Here is a 16,799-nt window from a genome sequence, read left to right as displayed (position 1 = left end):
CGTTTTCACGGCGACACACAGAAATCACCAAAAGAGTCATTTTCTGCCTGTGTCACTAAGGGTTCACATGTCCACACTAAAGTGCACATTCCCACATATCAATACTGTCCAAACAGTGCCAAAAACCTCCCCAGCTCAGGCTGGATGTCTCAAAAATGTAGTTTGTGTGCCTATTGTCATGTATGCACCACTACACACAAGCACTGTTCCCACAGTTATAAACACTTCCCCAGTAAAAACGGGAAGTGCTATAAGTGTAGCGCGTGTGCCTGCCGTATTGCACGCACCCCTACACACAGCTACCCACACAGTTTCAAACAGCTATGCCGCAAACATCACAGATGCAATGCGCGAGCTAAGAAACTCCCCGCTAAATGCGGAAAGCTTTATGAATGTGGCGCGCCTGCCCATAATGATGAATGCACCCCCACTTCAAAAAACTGTTCATACAGTTTCAAGCACCTCTCCGACTCATGCTGTGAGCATTTCGGAAATAGCGCATGTGCCTGTACTCTCACACCCACCTCTGCACTCGGCACTCAATATGGCTGCTCAGCACACACCTGCGCCTCTGAGAGCCGTAGATTCTTTGCGACACGCCCCCAGCTGGCATTCAGCCCATATCTGTGCGAGCAGAAGCCTGGGAAAAAATCCCTGACATGCCGAAATGGGTTTTGAACATAATAAAACACGGATACTCACTTCAATTCGCTCGCAGACCACCCCGCTTTTCAGCGGTGGTCGAGACGAAAGTGAGGAAAGATGTGTCACATGTTCTACGCACCGAGGTGCTCAAACTGATAGAGAAGGGCGCTATAGAAACTGTTCCTCCCTCTTTGAGCGAGGAGGGTTTTTACAGCCGCTATTTTCTCGTCCGGAAAAAGGACGGTGGCCTTCGCCCCATCCTGGATCTCAGACATCTGAACAAAGCGTTAATGATTCGCTCGTTCAGAATGTTAACAACCAAACATATCCTCGCGCAAGTTCGCCCGGGGATTGGTTTCTATCAGTGGATTTGAAAGACGCTTACTTTCACATCTCGATAGCGCCACACCACAGGCCCTTTCTGAGATTCGTTTTGAGGGACAGTCATACCAGTACACAGTACTACCATTCGACCTATCATTGGCCCCCGTACATTCACGAAATGTATGGACGCGGCACTTTCCCCTGAGACAGCGGGAGTGCGGATACTGAATTACCTCGACGATTGGCTAATCATAGCACAATCAGAGGTTCAGTTAATGACACACAGATCTTGGACTATGAGCCATTTACAATGCCTGGGTCTGAGAATCAATTTTGCAAAGAGCGTGCTATCCCCCAGCCAGAATATTTCTTTTCTGGGAATAGTGCTAGACTCAGTGCAGATGACAGCGCGCCTCTCATCAGAGCGCGCTCTCTATTCAACGCCTTGCAACATCGTTCAGAACGGCAGCGCACGCCCCGTCAAACGATTTCAGAGAATGCTCGGTCTCATGGCCTCGGCATCAGCTGTACTCCAGCTAGGATTGTTGCACATGCGTCCTCTCCAGCGCTGGCTCAAGAGCTGAGTCCCCACTCACGCGTGGCGCTCGGGCCACTTTTTGATCAGAGCGAATCACGGCTGTATAAAAGCCCTGACGCCCTGGAAAGCCATAAACTGGTATCAAACCGGCGTGAGTCTGGGCGTGAATACGCGGAGGAAAATGATCATGACAGATGCCTCCAAAATAGGATGGGGGGCCCTTTACAAGGGCAGGCCTGTTTCCGGCTTTTGGTCAAACCCGGAAAAGCGCCTACACATAAACTGTCTGGAAATGAAAGCGGTCGCCTTGGCTCTCAGAGCCCTGCTTCCGTACCTGCAAAGCGAACACGTCCTGGTCCGAGCGGACAACATGACGGTGGTTTCAGTATATAAATCGCCAAGGTGGACTCAGGTCGAGCTCCCTGCACTCTATGGCCAGGGAGCTCATCCTATGGTCACAACACCACCTGCGCTCGCTAAGGGCAGCGCACGTGCCAGGCGTCCTGAACCAAGGAGCGGACATGCTATCCAGAGACAAAGTTCTCCCAGGAGAATGGTCTCTCCACCCTCTGACGGTTCAGTGGTTATGGCGAACCTTTGGTGAGGCAGAGGTCGACCTCTTCGCCTCCAAGGAAAACGCGCACTGCCCTCTCTTCTTCTCAAAAAGCACGGACGCGCTCGCCCAAGTTTGGCCGAGCCGCCCCTTGTATGCTTTTCCCCCAATCGCGATGCTGCCTCAGGTCATCAGTCGGATCAGGGAGGTGAAATGTGCAGTGCTCTGGTAGCCCCACTCTGGAAAAACCAGACGTGGTTTCCAGAGCTGGTACAGATGATGCAATCTGCCCCATGGCCGATTCCGCTGAGGCAAGACCTCCTCGGACAGGCCAGCGGGATGATTCTTCATCCCCGCCCCAATCTGTGGGCCCTCCATGCATGGCCCCTCAACGGGTTCCCGAGAACCTCCCCAGTGGAGTTCTGAAAACCATTACTGAGGCGCGAGCCCCTCTACGAGGCTTGTATGCCCGAAAGTGGAAAGTGTTCAGTGACTGGTGTGATACCAAGAGCTTGAATCCCAAAGCGTCGCGAGATACCAAGTGTACTCGCCTTTTGCAGGAGCTGCTGGAGGCGGGCCGCACACCCTCCACGCTCAAAGTCTATGTGGCTGCCATAGCGGCGTCACACAATCCTGATAAAGGACATTCATTAGGAAAAAGCGATCTGATCGTTCGTTTCCTAAGAGGCGTAGGAGGATGAACCCTCCTCGCCCACCTTCAGTGCCGATCTGGGATCTGGCCACGGTCCTGGGCGCACTCAAAGGTGCCCCGTTCGAACCTCTCCGAACCGTGCACCTCAAGCAGCTCTCGCTCAAAACCACGCTCTTGCTGGCACTCGCTTCAGTTAAAAGAGTGGGCGACCTGCACGCTGTCATCAAGCGCTGCTTGCCTGGAATTTGGACCTAACGACTGCAGAGTTGTCCTTAGGCCAAAGCACGGGTATATTCCTAAGGTGCTCTCTACACCCTTCAGAGCACAGGTGATATCTCTGGCAGCGCTATCGTCCTCAGCAGACGAAGGTGATGCAAATTTACTCTGCCCGGTCAGGGCGCTCAGAGTATATTTGGAACGTTATGCCCTGTTCAGACAGACGGAACAATTATTCATATGCTTTGGCGGCCGAACTAAGGGTCTCGCTGTCTCAAAGCAACGAATATCGCGCTGGATAGTGGATGCTATAGCGCTAGCTTATGGAGCCAAGGGCCTTCAATGCCCCTTAGGCGTCAGAGCTCACTCTACGAGGAGCATGGCCTCCTCGTGGGCATGGTCGAGTGGGATACCCATTGAAGATATTTGTGCGGTGACAGGCTGGGCCTGCGTCCGACATTTATCAGGTTTTATAACCTACAGGTCCCCTCACTGCATTCCAACATTCTATCAGTCTGACTGTGGAATGAACTGGAGTATGTATATGCTGGGCATCATCTCCTCCCTTATAAGGTCCGTCTCTGACCCGACTTAGAGGGTTTATTATGCGTACCAGTACACAGAAGCTCAGTACATGAGATATGTGCTTGTGTTTGTACAAGGAGCGCCCACCTTGAAGGCAAGGAGCCCTGTCATACCCCACTATATAGCTTCGCCGCTGGCGGCTCGTGGAATATCACTTTGCTTTAAGGCTCAGGCACATGCCTCTGGCTTTATAGAGTGAAGTCAGCACGCATGGCGTTTTACATGGTGTTCCCATAGCGTAAGCTACTTACGTAATAGGAGAGACCTCTCGATAGGGAACGACTTCGGTTACTAACGTAACCTCGGTTCCCTGAGAGGAGGAGCGACTATTGCGTAAGCTGCCGTGTCTGTGCTTGGTCAGTTCAGCTTCAGTCGATTGAACCTAAAAGAACTGGCGTGACGGGACGCTCATTATATAGCCCTCATATGCTAATTTCAGCAGGCTCTGAGCGTCGCGAATCGCGGACGCGCCCTCATTGGTCGCGACGTTCTAAGTCGCCCGTCACTGGTTCGAGCAGTTGCCGCAGCACAGCCAATGACCGAGCTGCCTCGCTCATCACTGTCTGCTGTGCAGCTGCAATGCGTTTTACATAAAGACTTCAATATTTCTCGAGAAACGGAGTTTTCCCATAGCGTAAGCTACTTACGCAATAGTCGTTCCCTCCTCTCAGGGAACCGAGGTTACGTTAGTAACCGAGTCGTTACCAGTTAGTGTTACTGCAGTAAGACCATTTTAGTTTGGATGATGATGTGTATTTTATAAAACTTGTAATCAATGTTGATTCAGGGTGCACTGTTATCTCTTTACCTCGTCAGTGCGGTTTAATCTCAGGGCTGTCTATAGTTTGAGATGTTAAAATTCCTCCATATAGAACTTTTTACTTGAACGTTCTTTGTAGAATTCAAATGGGTCACATAAGTTTTGTATTCTCTGCCTGCTGCCGCTGTCCCAAAGCATTGGTTCCATCTCTGGAGCACACTGATGTATGCTGCGAAACCATGCCTCATACTCCCCGCTGATGAGAAGCATATTTACTGCTTATAAATCGCTGAACGAGAGACGAATACAATTAACTTTGCTCCAGCTGTGGCCACCCACCAAATTGCCTAGTAAGGGTGACGGAGTTACCCGCCACTGCCGATTTCTACCTGCATGTGGCGGGTGTTAATGACAAGCCCTGGTAACCAACCAGAAAACCCAAACTGCATAGCAAATCCCTTGCAACAGCACTGTGAACATGTTTTGCATGGATAAGCACCAGTTTATAGCAGATTACACTTGTTATAATGGAATTATTGCAGGAACTTCATAGGGAGGCCAGGACTTAAAATAAAGAAAACAAATATTGTCGTCTACTGCACCTCTTTCGGTTTGCTAGATGTAAACATGTCATTTAAATCCCATGGCTAACTTGTGGAAAATCAGTGATTGAGATCAGGAGAAAAAAAGCAAACACAATCGTTCTTGCAAACTCCTCTCTTGAAAAGGGCTGATTTTGTGCAAGCAGCAGAAAGGGTGTGGCTGCTTGTTTTTAACTGACAATTGACTAATTTCCCAGGAATACTAACAGATTTCCAAAAAATTCTTAATGCCTAGTTTAAGCAGCCTGACTAGTCAGCAAAAGGCAAATTGTTTCGTGCCACAATGAAAGCTAAACATACTGGAACCCATGCAAAAATGTCTAATATAGGAGATGGAGCCTGTCTGTGAGCCGGCATTTGGGGCTGATCCTATAGGTACTTGAAGTCTCGAAAACAACATGTGATTTGTGCAATCATGTTGGTTCATCACATTAACTACCAGTATGTACATTTTCCACTAAGTTTGACAACCAGAATGATTTTATAATTTTGAGTATCTGTTGTTTAAAGAATTTAAATGCTTGTGTAGGAAATTGCTTTAAAATTGTGCTTGTGCTTTCTATCTTTTGCTTGTGCTTTCTATCTTTAACATAAATGTAATTTGGGTTGATATGTTGTAATCAAATGCAATGAAATTCATACATTTTCAAGTGTGACTTTAGTGTTTAAATGCATTTAGGGGCCACTGTATATGACTGAAGCTTTGTAAGTCACACAGTGGAAACCAAAGATTTGATACCAGCTGAGCATATAAATCTCTTCGATTTATGCATTACAGCAGTTGGATGATAAATTGTTTAAACTGTTGGTTTTAAACCTATTCTCTATAAGACACTTAACACAGAGAGATATGATGAAAAGTTCCTGCCACTAAAATCTGATGAAATTCAAACCCCTTGATTTCTAAATATTAACAAATCTAGCCCCATTTATGCCATTGTTTAATGCATGTGCATAATATCATAAAGAAATGTAACTTATGAAAATGTCGAGCATTCAATGTACCGACCTTACACTTGATGTTTAAAGGGTTAATAGAAATGCATTAGAAGTATTTAACTGAGATAAAACAATGCCTATAGCACTTCTCAAGACCAGTCATCACTTAAAAACCAAGAAGCAGAGAAAAGCGAACATCATTCATGGCCCTCATGTTGTGCCAACCCTGTATGGGTTTCTTTCCTAAGAGGAACACAAAAGGAGAGGATAGCCAGAATGACAGGCTCAGTCACCATTCACTTTCATTATATAAAAAAAAGATACAATGAAAGTTAATGGTGACTAAAATTCTGATTAACATCTTATTTTATGCTCCGTGGAAGTAAGAATGTCATACATGTTTGAAACAACATAATGAGGAGTAAATGTCAGATGTGAGAATTTTATTTTTGGCCTATAACTATACTTTTAAATTACACATGAATTTGGTCATCCTCTCATAGGTATCACTTGGCTTTCTCTATAGTACAAAAAAAACAATGCAAGCTGGGACAGGACAATGAGAAATTAATATCAATGGTCACCTCCCAATACTGGACGTAGATTGGAGTGGCATGAACCAGTGTAATTTTAGGCGTCAGAAAGGCCAAGGTATTCAGGGCAGCTGGACAAAGAGGAACATTGTACCATATTCTAAAACTCTAACTTAGATGTCACTTCTTTAAATACTTATATCCTGTGCAACATTGTTTTTGCTTCATACTATGATGATCCTGGCCTCATTGTAATTTGCAGAAACAATGAACAGAATGCATCAGCGGGACCCCAGACATTTCCTTAGTCCAGCGTAGCTTTTTTCCTTAGAGATAATAGTTGACCACAGCATAAAAACTTTGCAGCTTAATGTTTTCCTTCTATTTCTATCAGTAAGGCGACACTGTATGAAAGGAAAATAAAATCTTACTTAGTTGACCCTGCACTTTGTTGGCTATATTGAATGAAGTGCTATAAATAACAAACCAGTGCTCGCCACACAGCATAAAAAGTTGCAGTTACTCCACTGGCATTTGGAAAGGTTTGGTTGAGCAGCATTAGGACTAGATACTGTATTTAATGCCAGTGTTGTCAGGCTCTGAACACTGGGTATATAGTGCACTGTGCTAGTTGGAAATAAGCTAGCACCCCTCTTAAGATGTCAGTGAAGACACATTCCTCTTAGTCCATCTAACACGTGTTGCTATCCAGCCAGTTTTTCTTGCGTAACACATGATGGCTTTGTATGCATGTTGCCTCTGGGGCTCCACGTGCACTTTTAGCACACCCAACATCAGGAAGACAAACTTTCCCTACCTTACATTCACTGACTGCTTGAGTTCATTTTTATTTACCTTTCAAAATGTACAATAAATTGCACAAAAAACTAATATGCACTTCAAGTACAAATAATGCAAGTGTAAAGTATTCAGGAGCCTGACAATTTGGTAATAAACATACTTGGATTTGTGGGAATGGTCATAAGATCTTAAAGATTTTTTATTTTTACATTATATCAATTATGTTGTGTATAACCACAGGAAATTAAAACAGCACTAAAATGCAAAGAGAAACAAAGAGATGCATAACAAATCAATGCATATGTATACATCCATGTGCCTTCACTTCCTGGTATATTTATTTTCATTTAGCCATGAGCAGAGTAACAAAGTGCATTGAATGAGTGCCTCAAATACAGGTCTGAAGCAGAATCTTAGGGTTACATTACAACCAATGTCTAATCAATAAACACAGATGTAACTGCAGGGCATCATACTTTCTGTTTTCAAGGCATCAGATCAGTGAGCTCAGAGGGATGGGGAAGGATTTCAATACTCTAAATGTGTATTGTCTAGCAAAACTGATTAATCCTTTCTCTGTGTGTCAGGAGAGATCTGATCTGACCCACCTTTAAATGATGCCCTGTAAATCTAATTCCTCTGGCACAACAGTGCCCTACATACTGGCTAGTATCCAACTGACAAAGACCTGTCAATCATGCGGACCAGATGTCATGGTGCATTGTCACTGCCGCTGTAAAACTGTAACACTGTGCATTATAATCTCTGGGTGTAAAACAAGAGGGGAGTAACAAAGTAATAAAAGAGCAGATTTTGCTTTAAATGAGCACAAGTACATAATTTTCTTTAGCTATGCATCATACTGCTACTTTTGACTCTTGTCCTTGGTCAAGACAATGTTCAATACAGGTTTTACACAGTCAAAAGCATTCGTGGCATGATACTGATTACCACAAAAAACTAGTTTCTACTTGTCCCTCCTTTTCTTTAAAAAAAAAAAAAAAAGGAAAAAAAAATCTGGGTTAAAGTGAAGCACTTACAATGGAAGTGAATGAATATACTACTTAAATAGTATTAATATAAAATCGCTTAATTCCTTTTCTGCTTAAAGTTATATGCAATTTTACAACTTCGTTGCCATGACCATACAATAGCAACAGACACTAAAACTGTCAAATTACTGCAAAAACTACGATTTAAACAACTTAAAATCTCAAATACTGCATGCGTTTAAACAGAATAATTAATATTAGTGCTTATATAGAATTATAAGCTGCATATTTCTGCCTTTAAACCCTCGCAAAATTGGCCCTATTCACTTCCATTGGAAATGCCTCACTGTAACCTCAAAAAAGGAAAGAACAGGCGAAATTATTTTTTGTGGTAATGAAAAATATGCCACAAATGCTGTCAATTGAACCCTGAATATTTATTTTACCTCAATTTACTTAGTGAAGAAAAAAAATGACAATACCGTACATACCTGGTTTGGATCACATGCCTTGAACACATGGCATGCCATCTCAGACTCAGGGTTCTCAGGTTGACTTCTGATAAGGTAGGCAAAATAAGTGAGGTCATGACTATTGTGGATGAACCTGGATATAAACTGTGCTTTATGCTCGAATATAAACACAGACGGGTTGTTGCTGCTAGCAGGCACGCATCGGATCAGAGGAGGTGAGAGGCACAGCTGAACTTCTCTGGCCTGTGCGGGACCGGACTCGTTCTTCTCACTTCTCCTCCGGATCTCCGCTACCAGCCAAGGCAGCATGGGCAGAGTGGTCCTCCTATCTAGAGATGACCAGCCCATATACCAGAGCGCAAATGTATTCTCTGTCTTTGGGTTCGTTTCATTATTATTCCCCTTGCCATCCTGTCCCTCCATCTCTCCAATGGCTCCGGGGACAAAGACTTCAGATACAGTGTATACGGTGCAAGCAACCTCTATTCCTCTATGCCTAAATAATTACTCGCAATGGTTAGTATTATGTAAAAACAGCTTCAAACATCTCCTGGTGCACTAATGTCACATGTCTCACTCACTCTTTATTAAGAGAAAAAGGTGCGCGTGCATGCGAATTTGGACAGCTTAAACAATAATAATGGCTTTTAAGACGCAGCAATTATGTTAGTGTGTATTCCAAGGCAAGAGATCATTGTTTAACGAAAAAACACATCCAGTTTAAGTGTCTGGTGGCTTCAATAATCCACATATGAAAGTTAACCGTGTGGCGTGCGAGTCTACAGCAAAATAGCTTGAAGGTAGCGCGTGCAATATCTCTCTTCTCCCAAAGCTTCGGACGGCACTGCGGACAAACGCCTCCCGCGTGAAGTTGCGATACAGCTGGAGTCCTTTAAAATCGTTGCACATCACTTTTTAGTCTTTTTAATTTGTGTCATTTACAGCGTTGTAGGATATAGACTGGTGTTGTTCCAGGAGGAGTGGCCGTAGCAGCCATATGAGAGGCGTTTACTTGAGCTCCAGCGAGCGTGCGTGCGTGCAAGTATGGAGCTCTGGCTCCCCTGTGTCTTCAGGAAACACACGGCACTGACCAAGCTTAGAAGACCAACTTAAAGGTGCACTCTGTAATTTGTCCTCATTAAAAAAAAAGTTTGAATAATTCATTTTGAGACACATGTATACAATTATGAGCACTCACTTAAGATGAGGACTCCAGTCATTTCAGTGGACTTTCTGAAGCATTTTTAAGTTTTGTCAAACATTATTCATTTGCACATATACAATGAAATTCTTTTTTTCCACAGGTCATAACGCAGGTCAGCCATGATACATAGCCTTGCTCAAAGGCCCCTGAACCCCCATCCTTCTGGTCAGTAACCCAGAGCCTTAACCTCTGAGCCACCACTGCCCCTCCATCTCTCCAAGGTCTCCGGGTACAGACTTAAGTTACAGTGTTGCTTTATGGAAGCAATCTCTATTCCTCTATGTCTAAATAATTGCACGCAATGGTTAGTATGTAAAAACAGCTTCAAACATCTCTTAGTGCCTTTATATTATGTCTCACTCACTCCTTAATAGAGCTGTTATATTCTACATGGTGAGGGTCCCCTCATGGGGCTGCCATCTCAGGATCACTTGACCTGCTGAAAAATACTTGCATAATCTGTTTAACCACCTTGATATTGGACACTTTCTCTCAGGGATTATATTATTACACTATTGTGTTTGAATAACGCATGATGCTACATCCACACCACCAAGTGTCGATGTAAGTTCAAGATCGCACAAACAAAAAGGTTACATAGTACCACTTTAAAGGGGCCATTACATGCCTTCTTTCATTATTTTAATATGTTCTTTGAGGTTCACTTATAATATTAGTGAAGTTTTTTTCCACAATATATTTGTATATTTGTAAAACATGATAATTTTCCACCCTCATTCTGAACCTCTGTCAGAAATGCTAGGTTTTGGTGCTGCTTCTCCTTAAAGACTTGACAGTGATTTGCTCTCTGATTTTGACTGAACTGCTCTCTCTATTTGCCATCTCGCTGCTAACCTCTACTGGACAGGCTATGGAAGTGATCAGACACTGATATGTTGTTGTAGAGGTAGTCAGATGCGAATGTCTACCACAATAGTCCCTTTCACACATGCAACCTTTTACTGCAATTTTTAGTTTAGAGGTCATGTGTGAACACGGCTATTATGAAAATACTGGTACATTTTGCTCTGGTAATTTCCCTTAATGAGAAGTTGCATCGTTACACATTTCCATACTGATGGTGTGTCAACAGAGCCACAAAATTGATTACCAGTATCAGTTCTACAAGGTCAGGATGCACTGATACAAGAAAGATCTGGCAGAGATGCTGCACTTACTTCGTGCCATAACACGAGTGTATTGGAAGAAAAATGTCAGCAAATTAGTTAGACAGTGAAACTAGAGCACTTCTCTTCATCCGAGCATATGAATACATACTGACAGTGTCAAACCCGGTTCCTGGAGAACCACAGTCCAGCAGAGTTTAGCTCCAAACCCTAATAAAGCCAGGGATGTAGTGCAGGGTATATGGCGTATACCCACTTCTTTATAAGTCTGAATTGCGTATACCCACTTCTAAATCCCCTCTGATGCGCATCATTCAGTAGTGTCCTGCATTAGCTAAAAACATGACAGTCCAGCACGAGTAGCTAATCCAATCGCAGTGTTTCCCATTAATTGACTAGTCTAATTTGCCCCGCCACGGTCTCATAATGAACCGAAAACATTTTTACACTTCTCATCTAAAATATTTTTGCACTTCTCAGTCTCATAATAACATCAAATAAAAGGCTGTGTTCTCTTACGAGAGGTTCTCTCGTATTGCGTAAGCTAGCTTACGCTACGGGAAAGATTCATCTTTTCTGAGATATTGAAGCCAAAAAATTATCCTTAATTTTGTATCATTTGTCAACGCAGTGCAGCAACTGCAGACCTTGAGCGGGCTAGCTAGCAAGCTCACTGGTTGCTCTGCGGCAACTGCTGCAGCCTATAGACGAACTTGGGTGAACTCACGTCCAATGAGAGGCGTCCACGCGCTTACTGCATCAAAGCCCGCCAAAATGGGCGTGGCTAGAGTGCATATAAGCGTAGTTCGTAGGCTGGAACCCTGATTTTCATCTCTTCAGCGAAGCTCTTCGCATCTCTGAACTGGAAGCCGCGTCGCCGTTCGAGGGGCATCTAGCAAGCTTGGACAGCACTCGAAGAAGCCGGCCGTCTCCGGCACCTTCAGCCATCCTGCGAGCTACGCCATCCGGCGACGTATCCTTTTTTAGAGCAAGCTAGTTCTTAACGAACTTCACAAAAGAGTAACGAGCATCTTTTTTAAGATGCCTCGCACCACTTGCGCTTCATGCCGCGCCCCTCTCAGCGCCGGAGACCGCCACATCATCTGCGCTCTCTGCCTGGGACTGGGGCATGCAGAGCTCGCCCTCGCTGAAGGCGGATGCGACCTCTGCGAGGAGCTTCCGATGTCGAACCTGCGGGCTCGACTCGAAGCGCTCAGAACCGAAGCCGCCGCGCAGGAAAAAGCGCCGCTCCCAAAGGCTGCCAGAACCGGTGATAGAAGCGACTGCCTTGCCGGAGCCTCTCCCTCGAGCATCGCTCTCACCCTCCCCGCCCCCCCGGGATGCGCAGTTGCCGCCCAGCGGCCGCACTGCTGCCATCTCGGAGGACGAGGCGGAGGATAAGGGCTGTTCCATCATGGCTTCGGACAGCGAGGAGTGGTCAGGCTCCCACGCCTCCTCCTCGGCCCAGGAATCCAGCAGGACCCGCGCCGGAGTCGAAGGGGAACTAACACGCCTCCTCACACAGGCCGTCGACCGCCTCGGGCTCGAGTGATCACCGCCCCCTGAGCAGGCTCCCAACAAACTCGAGCCGTCGCCGCGCAACACCCGCGGCCCGGGCCGCTCCCTTCCTGCCGGAACTCCACACTCAAGGGCTACTCCTCCATCCCCCCCGGTCGAGGATTCGGTAGCAGCACACCTTTGCCCGCCCTCCGCGAGATGGCGGTCTAAGCCAGTGCTCCCGTCTAAGGCCTGCAGAGCGACTTCCGCCTATGTTGGCCGCGCCTATTCCGCCGCCGGCCAAGCCGCATCTGCTCTGCAGTCCATGTCTGTCTTACAGATCCTCCAAGCGGACCTTCTTCGGGAGTGGGATGAGAAAGGCAGGCACCCAGAGGCTGTTACAGATCTAAGAAGCGCGACGGACCTCGCCCTTCGCGCCACCAAAGCTGCAGCCCAAGCTCTAGGGAAGTGCATGGCCTAGCTGACTGTGACCGAGAGACATCTTTGGCTAACGCTAGCCGACATGGGAGAAGCAGAGCGCTCCTCGTTCCTCAACGCACCGCTCTCTCCGACCGGTCTCTTCGGCTCTGCGGTGAGTGGCATTGTTGACCGCTTTTCAGAAGTCCAGAAAGCCACCCAAGCCATGAACCTCTTCCTGCCGCGTCGCTAGCTCCTCTGCAGGCTGCCCATGTGACCAGCCTCCTGCACGAGCCTCTTCACAGCGCCCAGCTCAACAAAGTCAGACTTCTCAGCGTCGACAGGGCGGCCGCCCTCGGTCGCGCTCAGACAGCCGCCGCAGACCGCCGCCCCCCCGCGGGCCTCGGTCTAAGGTTGCGCTGAAACCTGAGCAACCGAAGTCCTCCTAGCCTTGTTGAAAAAACGACGGCTCAGTCCCGCCGCGGCGGACCACCGTCAAAGCTTCGCCCCCTGTCAGTCCCCCTCTCTCAGGCTACTACAGTGGTGGATTCAGCAGCCAACAAGCCGGTGATACTGCCTGCTTGCCTGCACTCAAACGCCGTTTTCACGGCGACCCAAAGAAATCTTGTAAAGAGCAAACATGCCTTATGTGTAGAAAATGTGCCCACAATCCAGTTCACCCCTAAACACAAGCATTACACTTCCCGTGTTCCTATCAGAGCCCACTCACATAAAGCGGACACAGCCCGCTCGAGTGTTAGTCAATAAACGCGCCCACGAATCCATGCGCGCGCCCCTTCTCTGGCCGCTCTGTCACACGACCAGCCTTATGTGTAGAAAATGTGCCCACAATCCTGTGTTCACCTCTACACACAAGCATTACACTTCCCGTGTCCCGATCAGAGCCTACTCACATAAAGCGGACACAACCCGCTCGAGTGTTAGAGTCAATAAACGCGCTCACGAATACGTGCGCGCGCCCATTCTCTGCCCGCTCTGTCACACGGCCAGCAAACACTTCTCTGTATGTAAGTCCCGTGCCCGTGACTATGCTCGCGCATCACTTAACAGATGTGACTCTTTCCCCATTCACCTCAATCGGGAAGTCACTCACAGAACAGCCTGTCCCTGCTGTCTGCGAACAGTCATGCATAAGCACAGTAAGCGCGCTCACACATTCTGTTCAGCGCGCTTCAACGGCCAGGTTTATCAATACACCGTCCTTCCGTTCGGCCTGTCTTTAGCACCCCGTACTTTCACGAAGTGCATGGATGCGGCGCTCGCACCCCTGCGGAGTCAGGGCTTGCGAATTCTGAACTATTTGGATGACTGGCTGATTATGGCACAGTCACATACGGAGCTTCTGTCTCACAGAACAGTTCTCCTCAGCCATCTGAACAGTTTGGGTCTTGCAGTCAATTGGACCAAGAGCTCACTACAGCCCAGTCAGGCAATTTCCTTCCTTGGAATAGAACTAGACTCCGTGGCAATGATGGCTCGCTTATCTACACAGCGTGCGCGCCGTGTGCAGCGACTAGCCGCGTCCTTTCAGATGAACAGCCTCACGCCTCTGAAAAAATTTCAGAGAGTGCTAGGTTACATGGCCTCAGCCGCAGCAGTACTTCTGCTGGGTTTACTGCGCATGCGCCCGCTTCAGCATTGGCTAAACACCCGCGTCTCGCCGGGCTTGGGCCACAGGCCGCCAGCCGATCAAGGTGACTCAGACCTGTATTTCAGCTCTGCAGCCCTGGACAGTGGCCGAATGGTATCAGCGGGGAGTGACGATGGGAGCTGTATCTCGCCGAAAAGTCATCTCGACAGACGCGTCCAACACGGGTTGGGGCGTGGTCTGCGAGGGCTCTCCGGTTTTTGGCCTATGGTCAGTTCAGGAAAAGCTCCTTCACATAAATTGTCTGGAAATGATAGCGGTCGAGTACACGCTTGTGCGCTTTCTCCCGGTCATTCAGGGTCACCACTTCCTGGTCCGTTCGGACAACAGATCTGTGGTATCCTACCTAAACCGTCAGGGCGGTGTCAGATCCAGGAACCTCTTCCATCTGACGAAACGCATACTGAGTTGGTCCCAGTGCCACCTGCGCTCGCTGAGGGCGACGCACGTGCCAGGCCACCTGAACGACGGCCCAGACAGACTGTCCAGAGACAATATTCCTCCAGGGGAATGGTCCCTGCACGCTCAAACAGTCCAGAAGTTATGGCGCATATTCGGCAGAGCAGAGATAGACCTCTTTGCGTCAGAAGAGAACTCTCACTGCCCAATATTTTTCTCGAAAAGCGAGGATGCGCTGGCCCAGGGCTGGCCCAACTGCCCGCTTTACGCCTTCCCTCCCATCTCGTTATTGCCACAGGTAATGCAGAGGATCGTCACTCGGTGCTCCTCATAGCCCCGCATTGGGAGAATCAGACATGGTTCCCGGAGCTTACGCAGCTGTCACTGACAGCGCCGTGGCCCATCCCAGTGAGAGCAGATCTCCTCTCTCAAGGTCGCGGCACGATCTGGCATCCCCACCCAGAACGCTGGGCGCTGCACGCGTGGGTGATCAACGACTACCCGTCGCTCTGCCAGAAGGGGTAATAAACACCATCATACATGCTAGAGCCTCTTCCACGAGAAGACTCTATGCGTCAAAATGGTCTGTGTTTTCAAAATAGTGCACCGACAGAGACCTGGACCTACGGACATGTGGGGTGTCGTCGCTGCTCGTGTTTTTACAAGAGCTGCTGGATAAGGGCAGATCCCCATCCACGCTCAAAGTGTATGTGGCGGCCGTCGCGGCGTTCGCTGAACCCCTGCACGGCCAGTCACTGGGAAAAAAACGAGCTGGTCATCCGCTTCCTCTAGGGAGCTAGAAGGATGAACCCCAGCGCCCCCATCGGTTCCTATCTGGGATCTTTCTATAGTTCTCGAAACTATGAAAGCCCCCCCTTTCGAACCGCTTCAATCCGTGGATTTGAAATACCTTTCACTCAAAACCGTTTTTCTGACTGCCCTGTCATCAGTCAAACGTGTGGGAGACCTTCACGCGCTGTCTGTCAGCGCTGCGTGTCTTGAGTTTGGACCAAGTGACTCCAAGGTCATTTTAAAGCCTAGACACGGCTATGTTCCCAAAGTGATCGGTACTACTTTCAGAGCACAGGTCATTTCCCTATCGGCGCTGCCAGCATCCGATAGCGAACGCGACGCCAATCTCCTTTGCCCAGTCAGAGCACTGAGCTTGTATACTGCGCGCTCTGCCTCTTTCAGACACTCTGAGCAGCTTTTCGTTTCGTTCGGAGGGCGCACCAACGGTCTCGCCGCCTCGAAACAGACACTGTCTAGATGGATAGTGGACACTATTGCTGCCGCATATTTGTCAAAAGACCTGCCATGCCCGTTGGGCATTAGGGCTCACTCCACTAGAGGCATGGCCTCATCGTGGGCATGGTCCAGCGGGATTTCCATTCACGACATATGTGTGGCAGCGGGCTGGGCTTCCCCCTCCACCTTTGTCAGATTTTACAATCTGGAAGTGCCCGCCCTGCAGGCAAAACTACTAGTGGTTTAATACGCTAGAGCTCCCCTGGTGAGCTGCACTGATGGGACTCATTCCACACAGACCGGCACCGCCGCTCTGTCGTTCCCTTCCCACTATGTGCTTATGTATTACACACACACTGGCCCGCACTATTGCCGGCCAAATATTATTTCCCCACTCACAAGGGCTCCCCGGGTCCCCCACCCCGGGGCTCATGCAGTGGATGCTTGGCGCGCACGGCGTTGACAATGGGTTCCCGTAGCGTAAGCTAGCTTACGCAATACGAGAGAACCTCTCGTGAAGAGAACGAATCGGTTACCTAACGTAACCTCGGTTCTCTCTAGATGAGGGAACGAGTATTGCGTAGCCGGCCGTGCTTCAGCGCCACGGCGACTTTCGCTTCATTCA

The 16,799-nt window shown here is 47.9% G+C and overlaps 1 protein-coding gene across 4 annotated transcripts in view; it reads right to left on the bottom strand.

The window, feature by feature from the left end:
- The window catches only part of tbc1d4 (TBC1 domain family, member 4), a 58,265-nt gene extending 48,653 nt beyond the window's left edge, over positions 1-9,612 (bottom strand). For 2 of the 4 annotated variants that reach the window (XM_052142466.1, XM_052142468.1), the window contains exon 1: positions 8,632-9,612. In XM_052142466.1, the coding sequence (XP_051998426.1) occupies positions 8,632-9,036 (405 nt within the window). In that variant the 5' untranslated portion in view covers positions 9,037-9,612. The remainder of the gene's footprint in view (positions 1-8,631) is intronic. The other 2 variants (XM_052142464.1, XM_052142465.1) reach the window with 1 other exon arrangement.
- Positions 9,613-16,799: the final 7,187 nt, after the last annotated feature.

This window comes from Xyrauchen texanus, chromosome 14 (assembly GCF_025860055.1).
Source record: "Xyrauchen texanus isolate HMW12.3.18 chromosome 14, RBS_HiC_50CHRs, whole genome shotgun sequence".
Taxonomy (NCBI): Eukaryota; Metazoa; Chordata; class Actinopteri; order Cypriniformes; family Catostomidae; genus Xyrauchen; species Xyrauchen texanus.
This window is presented reverse-complemented; position numbering and strand designations above follow the sequence as displayed.